Source organism: Phocoena phocoena, chromosome 9 (genome assembly GCF_963924675.1).
Source record: "Phocoena phocoena chromosome 9, mPhoPho1.1, whole genome shotgun sequence".
NCBI classification, from domain to species: Eukaryota; Metazoa; Chordata; class Mammalia; order Artiodactyla; family Phocoenidae; genus Phocoena; species Phocoena phocoena.
The window spans coordinates 49,184,318-49,197,721 of record NC_089227.1 but is presented as its reverse complement, the minus strand read 5'-3'; the positions used below and the strand labels follow the sequence as shown (position 1 = coordinate 49,197,721).

Here is a 13,404-nt window from a genome sequence, read left to right as displayed (position 1 = left end):
ATCTTAGTGAGAATAAGAAGGCTTTTAAGGATAAGATTAAAAAGAGAGACAAACTAGGTGACTATTGTAACAGTCCAGGTAAGAGATATTAAATGTCTAAAATAAGGCACTATTAGTGTATTTAGGAATATTAATGAAATGTAATTAACGGGGTGTGGATGTAAAACAGGAAAATACAAGGATGACTCATAAATATTAATCCTGAGGGTGGGGATAATGGCCGACTCCAGGAGGGCTCAAGCCAAGGAGTACTTCCCAGAACTTCCACTGCCCCTGTCCCCACGGTGAGCCACAGCCTCCCCCCAGCTCTGCAGGAGACCCTCCAACACTAGCAGATACACCAGAAATACATCTACACGTGGAACAACTCCTACAGAACACCTACTGAACACTGGCAGAAGACCTCACACCTCCCAAAAGGCAAGAAACCCCCCACGTACCTGGGTAGGGCAAAAGAAAAAAGATCCCACTACTGGGCATATACCCTGAGAAAACCATAATTCAAAAAGAGTCATGTACCAAAATGTTCATTGCAGCTCAATTTACAATAGCCCTGAGATGGAAACAACCTAAGTGCCCATCATCAGATGAATGGATAAAGAAGATGTGGCACATATATACAATGGAATATTACTCAGCCATAAAAAGAAATGAAATTGAGCTATTTGTAATGAGGTGGATAGACCTAGAGTCTGTCATACAGAGTGAAGTAAGTCAGAAAGAGAAAGATAAATACTGTATGCTAACACATATATATGGAATTTAAGAAAAAAAATATGTCATGAAGAACCTAAGGGTAAGACAGGAATAAAGACACAGACCTACTAGAGAATGGACTTGAGGATATGGGGAGGGGGAAGGGTAAGCTGTGACAAAGCGAGAGAGTGGCATGGACTTATATGTACTACCAAACGTAAAATAGCTAGTGGGAAGCAGCTGCATAGCACAGGGAGATCAGCTCGGTGCTCTGTGACCACCTAGAGGGGTGGGATAGGGAGGGTGGGAGGGAGGGAGACGCAAGAGGGAAGAGATATGGGAACATATGTATATGTATAACTGATTCACTTTGTTATAAAGCAGAAACTAGCACACCATTGTAAAGCAATTATACTCCAATAAAGATGTAAAATAAATAAATAAATATTAATCCTGAGTAAATGGCTCAGTGGCGGTGTCACATACCGAAGTGAGTATCCAGGAGGGATGAGTTTATGAGTAAGGTAATGGTGGAATTTGAAAATATTGTACTTGCGAAATGGCCAAGTGGAAATGTGCAGTAAATGTATGGGAGATGGACGGAGAGGATTAGGTGAAAGAATAACTGCATTTAAGGTGTTTCATTGCATAGAAGCCTGGTGTAAATTCTCAATTTCAGATAAAGGAATATTTTTTCTTTGAAAAAAATTAAATCTACCCTAAAACGTAAAGCTATTCAAAAGAACGAGCTTCAGGCTTTGAAGGCAGTTCTCAAAATAAAAAAAGTTTTAAATAATGATCATAGCACAAAAGTTCATCCTCCCAAGATGACTAAGACCAAAGCGAAGGAGACTGCACTCACTCGGTTTCTAAAAGTATCAATTTTGTGTTTCTGTTGTTTTACTTAGCTTCAGAGAAAGGGTTTGTTTGGGCAGTTACATATAATGCCTTTTCAGGTTCTTAAACACTGAAACCGCTGCAGACAGAAGAATGACATGTGTCTTTCAACTGATTCACTTTTTTGTTTGAAGGAAAATGCTAAAAATAGGAACTACAAATTAAAACCTTAATTGTTTGATGGCAAACCATGTATAGTAAATAGAGTATATTCAACTAATTTTCCCCCTAGGAAGCAGTGTGCTGTCTTAGAATACAGTGGGGTGTAAAAGATCTTGTTGGGTCTTTTCAAGTGCTTTAGGGGTCAGGGGAGAGAATTTAAATGAATGTAGCAATGCTTGGTCATCACATCCTCTCTTTTGTTTTCCCCTGGGCCCTCTGTAGCTAATAGAATATGCTTGGCACTAAGAAGAGTTGGGCAGTCACACAGAGCATTCTAGAGAAGGTGATAGATAAACAACGTCTGCCCAGGAGATATCTTTTTCTAATTCCTCTGGGAACTGGGGGTAGAAAAGGAGAAGGATTAGCATGAGTTGCCACCCAATTGACAGGTAAGGGAAGATACTACCTAACTAACCCAGGCAAGACAGAGTTCTGATAGGCTCTGCCTCAGGCTAATTCTCTGCTCACTATTTTCCAACTCTCCTCCTGTTATTCTCTACTTCCTTCCCTCACATAGTCCTATATTGTTCCTGCTTGCCATGGGTGAATACTGGGCTATGTGTAGTAATTTTGTCGTAAATGCAGATATTCGCCAAAAAGCAGTCAGGTGAACTTGAGCAAAGAAACTAGGCATGTCTGCTGTATGAAATACTGAAACATACCACGGTATGAAAGCCACTGTTAAAACTATTGGCATATTAAATTAAAATTAGTCAACACATATTTACCCACAGAAGAAAATAAGCCTTTCCTGATGTTTGAAACACACATTCACATACGTCCTTTCTTTTACCTTCTCCTTGGTATGGGGGGAACTTTTGCATTCCTGATGTTTGAAACACACATTCACATACATCTTTCTTTTTACCTTCTCCTTGGTATGGGGGTAACTTTTGCATTCGGTCATAGCATCTGTGCTGTGCCTCCAACAGTCTCTGCTTTCCTAAAAGGTAGAGAAATGGCTCCGGCTCTATTGTTGGAGGGTGGGTGACCTCTGAAGTGGCAGGAAGAACCGGAATTGGACGCTGTATTAGAAAGGAAACTGAGTTACTTATGGGGAGTAGAGATGGGTGAATACATAATGAAACAATCAAAAAATATGAAAACGTTTATTTTTCCTTCTGTAAGCAACAATTATGCATGGTCTCCATGTGGAATATTTTTGCTTTATAATTAAAAAGTGTACTTACATTTCATCTATAAATTCTACCTAAAATTTTCCTATTTGCCTTCATTCTGTTCACTCTTGAAAATATATAGCACCCACACAAACTCATGCACCTCTTTACAAGATTGTTTTAATTTTATCAGTGTAAAGTTTAGAAGTAAACAAAGTAAATAACCTGATTTCCAAAATATGAATATTAAATCAACTTTGTTTTGTTTGGAACTCCTAAGAATCATGAATCATGTTATTTAAAGTAGCTATATTAGTGCAATAAATACGTTTTAATTGGATTCTTTCAGCTGATTTGTTTGTACTTAGATTGCACACACTGCCAACAATTTACCCCATTTATTCCATAGAATAAAATCTGTTCTTCTGAAATAGTCTGCTTGAGGTAATTGGCCTTAATTTCTTTAAATTGGTTTCATCAGCCGATGACCTATACAAGGTATCATTTTCACTGCTGAAAATCAATGTAAATCTTAAATATTTCTCTTAGAGCTTTTGAATTTTCAGTACAGACTGACATTAGGTTTGTCAGTCTGTTAGTTTTCACTACCATCATAGGTCCCATTCATCTAAGTTGTGTGTGTATGTATCTGAAAAGATGAATGTCTGACAAATTGTCCTAAGTTGTGTTTAGATAGATTTCAATTTCTTTTGTGGCTCTGATGTTTTTAGTAGTGCTTGAATCTGATTTTTTTATATCCATGTTCTGTATAGAGTTTTTTGGAGAAGACTTGCAAGCTTCAGCCTGCATTGACTTTTTCTGAAGTTAGAAATTCTCCTTGCTTTCTATTACATCTGTTGAAACACTTTTAATTGGCCTTATTCTGTTTAAATTATTCTAAGACTAAAGTTTCCCCAATGTACTGATAGCAGAAAGAGTGTTATGTACCTTTCTCTATTCTCTACAGTCTCTAAAATAAACATCTTTATTAAGTTGACCTGTATACCCCAGGATATTCCCGGTAGAGCCTCACTGTTTTCCAGTGTATCTCATTGTGTAGACAGGGCATCCTGTCCTATGAGACAGCCTATCACTAAAGGCTAAACTGTACAGAGCACTAAACAATAAAAATTCAGAGTAGAGAGAGAGCATGGGGGAAGAATAGTTGGGAATGACTACAGATACAAGGTAGAATTTGAATTGGATCTTGAGTATATGTACCATCACATAGGCAGAGAGGAGAGGGAAGGCTTTGTGGATGGTAGGAAAGGTATGCAGGTAAGTCCAGAGGAAGGAAGTGGTATGTGTGAAACACTGTACTGAAACCATACTGCCTGGAGGGGAGCATATTTGAGGGTAAGATATGAAATCAAGGAAAAACAGATAATACAGGGCCCTGTGAGAACGAATACAAAACGTCTGGGACATGAAAGGCTCAATATCTTTTAGCAAATATTTTAAAAACATGATGAAATAAAGCTGTCTTGCTGTTTTTTGATCAGTGAAGGTTGCGAAAGGAGAATGTTAATAAAATTCATGTGGTGGGCATCAGATGTCCACAGATTAGTGCTGGGGAGGCCAGCCAGGCAGCTGAAGGCATGGACTAGATCACCTTAAGATGGAACAAGAGAGAGCAACTCAGCACTTTCTCAAGTAATAAAAGCACCGAGGTATATTTGAATATAAGGAATGGAGAACAGTAAGAGTCAAATAGCCCAGATATTTTAGCCTATATGGCTAGGAAAAAAAAAAATGGTAGCGTCTTGAGAAAGAGAAGACATTAAGAAAGGAAAACCTTACTCGGAGGAGAAGGTAAGTTCTCTTTTGGACTAGATCTGGGGGTGCCAGCAAGTCATCTGAGTAGAAATCACTTGCAAACAGAAGAGGGTGAGTACTTATTGTTATAACATTACTGTTATAACTGTAGATGAATACTTATTGTGAATATATTTGACACTAAGTGTTAGGATTATTTCTAATTTTAATGCCTCTAGAATTTGTGACAAGAAATTAATGAACCGACAAAGATTATTAAAGGTGTACGAATCCTTTACCAATGTAGCTGAACAACATTATGTTGTAATATGACCCCTTTCCCACTGGTTTTAAGATCAGTCAGTCAGCAAATAGTCATTGAACTTGATGAGCCAAGTATCGAGCTAGAGGCTGAGGATACGGTGCTGAGTAAAACAAGCACAGATCCTGCCCTCGTGGAACTTACAGTCCAGCAAGAAAGACCAACACTATAAATATTTCCAGACACCAGAAACTATGAAAGGTAAAGAATTATTAATCGTTAAATGCTCAGATATTCCATTAGGAATTGAGAGATGGTTTGGGAGTAAGGAAAAGTATTTTGAAGACATTTCATGTAAAGGCTTCTTGGTGGATTTTATTAGCCTACATTTGTATGAATGTGTTTTAATAATTTGACTAAAGATCATGTAACCATGATCTTTAATTGATTACAGTGTCCTCACAATAAGATACAAATGATTGGTTCAGCTTATGCATCTATTTGATTCTTTGTGGCTCTATTCTTAGAATCTTGAGTTGATATGAAAATCATCATTTGATATTATTTCTGGGTCATTTCCCCACCATCTTCAAATCAAATTAGAAGATTATGATGTTATATATAAATCTTTTCTGTCACTTATTAGATATTTTAGACATTAGGAACTACTTTGCTTAAGTTTGACACTCTTTCCAGAAGTAACATTCTGAATTCTACTTTTAAACGAACTACGCAACCAATTAAATGTTCCTGTGTTAGCTGGAAATTCATGGAGGCCATGGGGAGGCAGTATGTGCAAGAATAGCCAACTGGAAACCCTATACCTGTGTTTTCAATGACAACATTATTTGGTTTAATGCAGTTTTAACACCAGTAGTAGCGGAGATATGACCATCTCAAAAAGTAGGTGTAGTTCACGTAGACGACAGTAGCATCGATCTTATCGTTCCACCAATGTTGAAACAACTCCAGTGAACTTCCTGTAACCTGGTTCAGCAGAGATTGTTTCAACACTGAGGGAATGAGGAATCAGAACTTCTGCCCTTAGAAGAACCATAATAATCTGTGGCCGCTCCTGGTCTGGTTCATGTTTGAGCATTGATGATGCAATTTTTCCAGGGGTAGCTGAATGTTTCAGTGATTTTCTTCGGAAAATAACATATACACTGAGGCATTCTGTTATGTATATAACATACAGATATATGTAGATATAAGTATATAGCCATTACACCTATATAATTCTGATCATGGAATTACTACTGCTTAAAATAACACGTAAAGTTCATTGATTAACTTTATGCTAATTATTTCATACAGTTAAAAATAGCTAGTGAGGTGGTATAATTTTCAGCAGTAAAGGGGTAAAAGAGAAGCAGTAGTGATTAAACCACCAAGCAATGTGAAAAACAATATTCAGCTTATCGTAAGTGTTATGTTTATTCTATGTATTTGTGGAATGTAAATATATAATTTTATGCTCACACGAAGATAGAAAATGAGACATTAAGGGCATGTTGCTTTTCTGAATAAAGACTGAAATTCAAAGTTTTGCATTCAAGCCATCTTGCATGATTCTTCCAAAATCTAACAAAAACCACCTCTTTAATTGTTGTCCTACGTAGCAGTTTAGCCACCGTATATGTGATGTCACTCCTAAAGGTTCCAGTAGATGGCGCCACACATACGACCACCAAGCTGCCACTGACAGCTGTAGTCCGCAGCCGAAACATCACTGTTCTTTCAGTTAATATTTTGAGTGCCTCCCACATGCCAGGCACTGTTCTAGGTTCTGAAGATTCAGCAGTGAACAAAACTGGCAAGGTCCCTGCCCTCATGGAGCTTACATTCTAGAAAGTTTCAACCACACTATCATGGGGTCCAGAGGTAAAGCAATCTATTCGAATGGCCGTGTGTTTAAGCAATTCCTACTTTGATTAAGACTATCAGCCTCCTTGTGTGTTACAGGTGGTTTCTAGAAGTACAGAGACAGAACAAGTAGAGAGCCGTTCTGTGTAGAACTTTGAAGAATGGTCCAAACCTACTGAATGTGGGGATCCATTCTACTGGGTTGAAGGGAGACATTCCTATTGATTGCCACAGACAGAACTGCTCTAACAGGACTATGAATCCAGAATCCACAAGCTGATGTAAACCACTTTCCATGTCACCACTCTTAATGATGATAATGTCTACGTTCAGATTACTTGTAGCTTTCCGTTACTCATACCTTTCAAAATAACAAAGGATAAAATAGAGCTTTGTAAAGTGTTAGCCCTGCTTTTTCCAGGTAGGATCAGATGCCTGGTTGGTGTCCTACGTACTTTCTACCTGAGCATTATATAAACAAAACTGCCGTATATTATCATAAACTCAACACAAATAGGGGACTACAGCTAAGTGAACAACAACATAAAGTAGGTTCTTCTGAGAAGCATTATGTCTTCATCATTGTTGTCACTGTCATCGTCATCACTACCATCTTTTTAGCACTCACTAAGTGCCAAGCACTGTTCTAAGCCTACTGTATTACTGCAGGTAAGAAGAGAAAGTGAGTGGGTAGCTTTGGTAAAAGTAGATGAGGCTAATGGAATGCAGTGACACAAACTGATAGTTTTTAAAGGCCATTTGGAAATCAGGTCGGTAGAATTCAATAAATATATTGGTAGTGGTTAGTAATGTATCCAAGAAGTGACATTTTAGAATAATTAAAGTCAGCGTCGTTTAAAAATTTCCTTTTCTCTAGAGAGCATCAATGTGGAACATAACGAGTGTTTTAGAAGGAAACTGATGTATGAAATTTTTTATGGACAAATCCTCCAAATCCAATAGGTAACCCAAACACACAGAAGCAAAATTTATGTTACAGTGAAGAGAGCACAAAGCCATTTAAGTACCCTATGCAATGTTTGCTAGTAAAAAAAAAAATGCCCACAAACCATAAGACACCTGTCGTGCTCATGCAAATATATGAAATTCTTTCAGTCTTTGAATTTTAAAATGTATTAGGTAAGAGTTTTGAAAAAAGTGACTTTTTTTTTTTAAACATACCAAAAGTTATATACTCTTTGTAAAAGAAACAAAAAACGGTGACTGGATAATACTCAAACTTTCTTATTATCTAGTAGTTACTTTATGATTTCTTCTATCTATGTCTAGTTATATGCTTTATGAAATTTAAAAATGTTTACACATAGTTGATCACATAGGATTTCATTTGAGATGAATAACAATATCAGTATGAATAGAATATACCAATTTTCTGCATCTATAGAATATGACATAAGGCTTAGACATTTACAGACGAAATAAAATATTCCAGTAGTTTCTACAATATTCTTGCTGAAAATTTATTTCGAAGAGCATGAAGGTACCTACATTTCCAAGTACTGGATTACTTTTAGCAGATTATACTGTACTTTATCTGAAGATTAAAATAACATGACAGTCTTACATAATAAAATAAACTATACTCATTCAAACAGGTACAGAAGGGCTACATTAGCAATCATTCCCATAAACTTTGATGTAGAACATTACAAAATGTAAATTCCCTCAAAATTAAGTTAACATGTATGAAATGTTAGTAATAGTTTTCCTTGAATAATATTAAGGGGAGATTTGTTAACAAAACATTAAAGAAAATTAGTTTGGTTTTTGGAGAACAATGTCTACCCTTGCAAATGCCCAATCATAATCATACGACTTCAGCATTCTTGATTAACATAGCTTAAGATAACTTTGTTTCACTTACATTCAGAAAGAAGAAGAGGGTCAAGCACCAGCGTGTAAGTGTGAACCTCATCTTGGGCTTTGGAAGACGGTCTTCTAAGACCTAGAAAAATATAAAAGTAACAAAGACATTTAAATTAATACAGCTCTAACATTGACTGTGGCCTTTTTTTCTTGTCTATTTGACTTGAAGAAGATCAATGCCCAAAGACACCCTAAATACAATCCATGTAAACACAGTAAGCTTGTGAGGCAAATGCAGCAGCATGTTCCATTGCCCTTCCTCTCAGCCAGGAAGACTTGTCTGGTTGTTGTCGAAAGTTCTCCCATTAAGAAATTCTGGAGCCCCCTTTACATATCAGGACATAAAAGACTCTGAGAAATCAAGAGCAATCAGTGTGGACTTCAGTTAACACATGGCATCAGAAGAACTGCTGAAAATTTTCAATGGAAACATCCACAAAAGTCACCTCAATGGACATGAATAAAATCTGTGCTTTGTCAAGGATTAATAGCTATGCCTTCCAGGTAATCAAAAGCCAACTTTTATTTAAGCAGTCTTACTTGCAGCCTTGAGTATTTTTCTTTCCTACAAATTCTTCAAGCGTCAAGTTGCTATTAAAAGTAAATTTATTCCATAGTAAGGCTTGTTTGTTCCCTAAGAGGTCACCAGTCCTACTCAAGAGCACAACAGTCAGAAACAGGCTGCTTTGTCACAAATAAGAGTTCTTGGTTACTCTGCAGGTAATTTTACACAAGGAAAAATAAAGGAGTGAAATTTTAAATATATACATTTCATCAGCGGGATTTGTGTGAAAACGATTTCGACTAGGGGTGAACGGTTATCATTGCATCTAACACTCTACTCATTGCACCACTTTTAGGTTTTACATGTTCTGCTAGGTTTCAGTTAGTATCTACACTGTATGCCTGTTGGGCTGCACCTTGCAGGCCTGCGAGCCTTGAGACCAAAGAAATGGCCTGGAGACAGCGGTGGAAACATCCATGGTTTACTGGAGAGGGTAACTTAAGCAAAAGGTCCTGGAGCAATATCCCACGTTTTACAGCAGATGGCAGGCAGGACATGACAGCAAGCTTTGCAACTTGGAGGAGAAGGAGGCTACCATTTATAAGGGGAATTGATATCAGGTTGGCTCAGTTACCAGGGGAACCAGCAGCTGGGGCAGGGAGCAAACACATAGGCAGGTACTACTTAAGCTCTATAATTAAGAGGATTGGAGAGTCACCTGAGAGAAGCAGAGCCTGCTCGAGCAGGGGATGTACAGATAGCAAGAGAGCAGCCATCTTGAATGGCCTGACGATACACTCCACTCCTACACACCCTGCAGAAGCCTTATAATCTTGATCCGCCCCTCTTCCGTGATATCCCTGGGGTCAGGAATACAGAGGCACACTCCAACCAAAGACCACACATGCAATACAGACACCAGAGGCTTGAGAGCATCACGAGTCCAAGAGGTGGGCAAACTTTGGAGCCAGGCGCTTAGCCGGTCAATTTTTCATGGAAGTCCAGATGAGGATGAAAATGTCCTCTCGCAACAGGGACCCAATCAAACTCATTTCACAGTGAGGCCACCACTGTCACCCAGTCCACAGATTCCTTCCACTTAGACTAAGGAGGGAAGGCAAGATGTTTAACAGGCACAACACAGGGGAGATCATGACTATTAAGCAAAATACAAGCAGTAAAAGCACGCTGAGATCACATTGCCCCTGCATGGGGTTTTCGTCCTGGCCTGCAGTACCCCACCACCTCTCCATCCTCAGTCCCCACAGCCAGTGCCGAACGCTGGAGAGGCCTGTAGCAACGGACCACAGGGTTAATATGATGGTGCCTTTCTCCAGTAGGGGGCCTGGATTAATTACCTCAGTACTTTTAGGTGGGGCTGGGTAGAAGACAGGTGAGATCTGTAAATCCCTTTCTAATCCTCTTCCCCACAAGGCAGCAAACCCAAACCACTGGGGACTTGCCTGCCAGTCCTAGGGTCATTTATGATGTGTTCCCCTGGGGGTAGATCCTGTGTCAAGGGCAAAAGCAAGTTATTGGCCTGACCGACCGTTTGGCAGCAGTCGTTAGGTGGTCGACAGTTGAGCTTGGATTGTGTTGACTAGTTGCCTCTGGGTTAACAGGGCGTCAGCACTGGGACGATTGCTCCTGGGACATGTCCTCATGTTGGAAGAGAGCGTTTTCTGTGTCAGTTGCTGCGTAGTCCCTTCATCCTTTCAATTAGCCCAGCAGCACAGGGGCTGTAGGGCGGGGGAAATGTCAGTGTACGGCATTTATATTGGCCCATTTCTGAACTTCATGACCAGTAAAGTAGGGGGTTTTTTGGCCACGTTGGGTCTTCATTGCTGCATGCAGGCTTTTCTCTGGTTGCGGTGCGCGGGCTTCTCATCACAGTGCCTTCTCTTGTTGCGGAGCACGGGCTATAGGTGCGCAGGCTTCAGTAGTTGTGGCGCACGGGCTTAGTTGCTCCACGGCATGTGGGATCTTCCCGGACCAGGGCTTGAACCTGTGTCCCCTGCATTGGCAGGTGAATTCTTAACCACTGTGTCACCAGGGAAGCCCCTAAAGTGGGGTTTTTTGCATTACTCTATGACTCCGTAGACCTCGAGTAATGGCTTCCACCTGTTGCAACGCACTGTACACAGCTGTTCCAAGAAACAATACTGTTGCTCTGCCCCCTTCCGCAGCTGAACCAGAAGCCAAGGACATTCTGCCATTGCCACAAGCCCCAGCCACACCCTCTGGTGAACTGGCCACCTCCAACTGACAAGCCTGACCCGAGGTGACACCCCTAAAGCCTGTGTCTGTAGTTGTTTAGGGGTGGTGGGTCGGGGGTATGCTCGTCTTACCCGACCAGCTAACATCCAAGTACTTGATAGATAATCCAAGTTCTTACACTTTGTATTCACCAGCCATCCCCATGCAGTCAGATGAGCCACGAGTACGGGGCTGCTGCTTTCACACCGGAAGAAGGCTCTAAGGTTAACAGGATGTCATCGGTACGACGAAAGAGAAAAACATCTCCCATGGTAGTCAGCTGCCACAGAGCCCCACATGCTAGTGGACGGCCTCCTCGGGATCACCTCTGCAACTTTCCATACCCCAGCCTTATTTTCTGACATCTCAGCACTCACGGCAGTTTCTTCGGCCTCCTGGTTGGCTCACCAGTGGTTGGGCTGCACTTCGCAGGCCTGCAAGCCTTATAGCTGCCCCGCCTTGGGACCAAAGAGCCTGGAGACAGCAACAGAGACTCCGTGGTTTTTTGGACGGGGACTCTTAAGCAAAAGGTCCTGGAGCGACACCCCACTGTTTACAGCAGAGGGCGAGCAGACAGGCCGTGGTAGCGTCCTTCACTACCGGTTGAGGCGGGGTGGGGCGGTGCGGGCAGAGAAAGAGGCTACCATTTATAGGGGAACTGACGTCATGTTGGCTCAGTTACCAGGGAAATCAGCAGCTGGGGCAGGGCGTGAGCACGTAGGCAGTTACTAATTAGGCCCTATAATTAAGGGGATTGGATATTCATGTGAGAGAAGCAGGACTTGGTGGATCAGGAGATGTACAGAGCAAGAAAACAACCATCTTGAGTGGCCTGACCATACAATGCCTAATATACTTGTCCCCAAGAGTAAATTGTATTCAATTCACATATTAGCATGCCAGGAAATTGAGAAAGTATAACTTTCAAGTGTCATCTTATATGCTGATCATTACCCCTTGTTTCTGACACTTCAAGCCCACTAGTAAGTTGAAAACACATACATGTATTGACAGCCGAAGCATTACAAGGGATGCAAATATGGGTGAGACGGATGAGATGCGGTTTCAGTACAAGAAACTGAGCATGGTGGGGGGGATGGGGGCAGAGAGCAATACGAATGATGTAAGACATGTGCTAAAATAACTATCATACAGCCTGGGTAAAAAGTTCAATAAAATAGCACAAATACAGAGCTTTATAAAGGATCATTTCTGATTGGGGGAACGAGAGAAGGATTTGTATTTTGACCTAAAATTTGAGAACTGAATAGGGTTTTAAGAAACAAAGACCTACATAGGCAGAGAAAGCAGATTTAAAACAAGATGTGGAGATAGAAGAATGTAGGGGTAGCCGAAGAATAAGGAATACAAAACTTTAATTTAGCTGGAGCTTAGAGCTTCTCAGGAAGTGAAAATAAGGGTAGAAAAGTAGGTTTTGAGTGCCTAGAAAATTTATTACCCAAACCACCTTTTGGCACTTTGTGTGCCTGCCACACATTTTCATCTATGTATGTACACAACTTAACAACCTGGCCTGATGCGAAACCTCTTTCAGAAAAGGATTCTGTTTTAGCTATCTATAAATCTCTGGCACGGCACACAATCACTCACACGTGATTGTTATTTTTGATAATAATGGTGGTTTGTGGTCTGATGAATTCTAGGAAGCACAGAACTCTCTTGAATGTATTATTTTTCCCTTTTTGATTCCTTGTACTCCCATGTCAGTGACTTCCACAGTTATCCATGAACTGTCCAAACAGGAAACCAGGGATGGTCCTTGATTCCACCCACTTCCTTATACCTGACATCTAGGCTCTATGACTCCCATTCTATCAGCCCTTAGTATCTTGTTAAAGTGTTCACCCTTCTCCACCACCTTAGCTCAGAGCTCCATCTTTCTCATCAGGACCCTAGCAACAGCCTCATGACCAGTTTCCCTACTTCAAGTCGCCATCCCTCCAACCCATTTCCTATACCAAAATGAGTGTAATTGTATC

General features: G+C 40.4%; 1 protein-coding gene across 2 annotated transcripts in view; it reads right to left on the bottom strand.

Annotated features, from left to right (window-relative positions):
- Window positions 1–13,404, bottom strand: part of CALCR (calcitonin receptor) — a 150,155-nt gene that overhangs the window by 58,625 nt on the left and 78,126 nt on the right. For both annotated transcript variants that reach the window (XM_065883454.1, XM_065883453.1), the window contains exons 3-4: window positions 8,642–8,722; window positions 2,624–2,780 (exon numbers count right to left, since the gene is read on the bottom strand). In XM_065883454.1, the coding sequence (XP_065739526.1) occupies window positions 2,624–2,780; window positions 8,642–8,722 (238 nt within the window). The remainder of the gene's footprint in view (window positions 1–2,623; window positions 2,781–8,641; window positions 8,723–13,404) is intronic.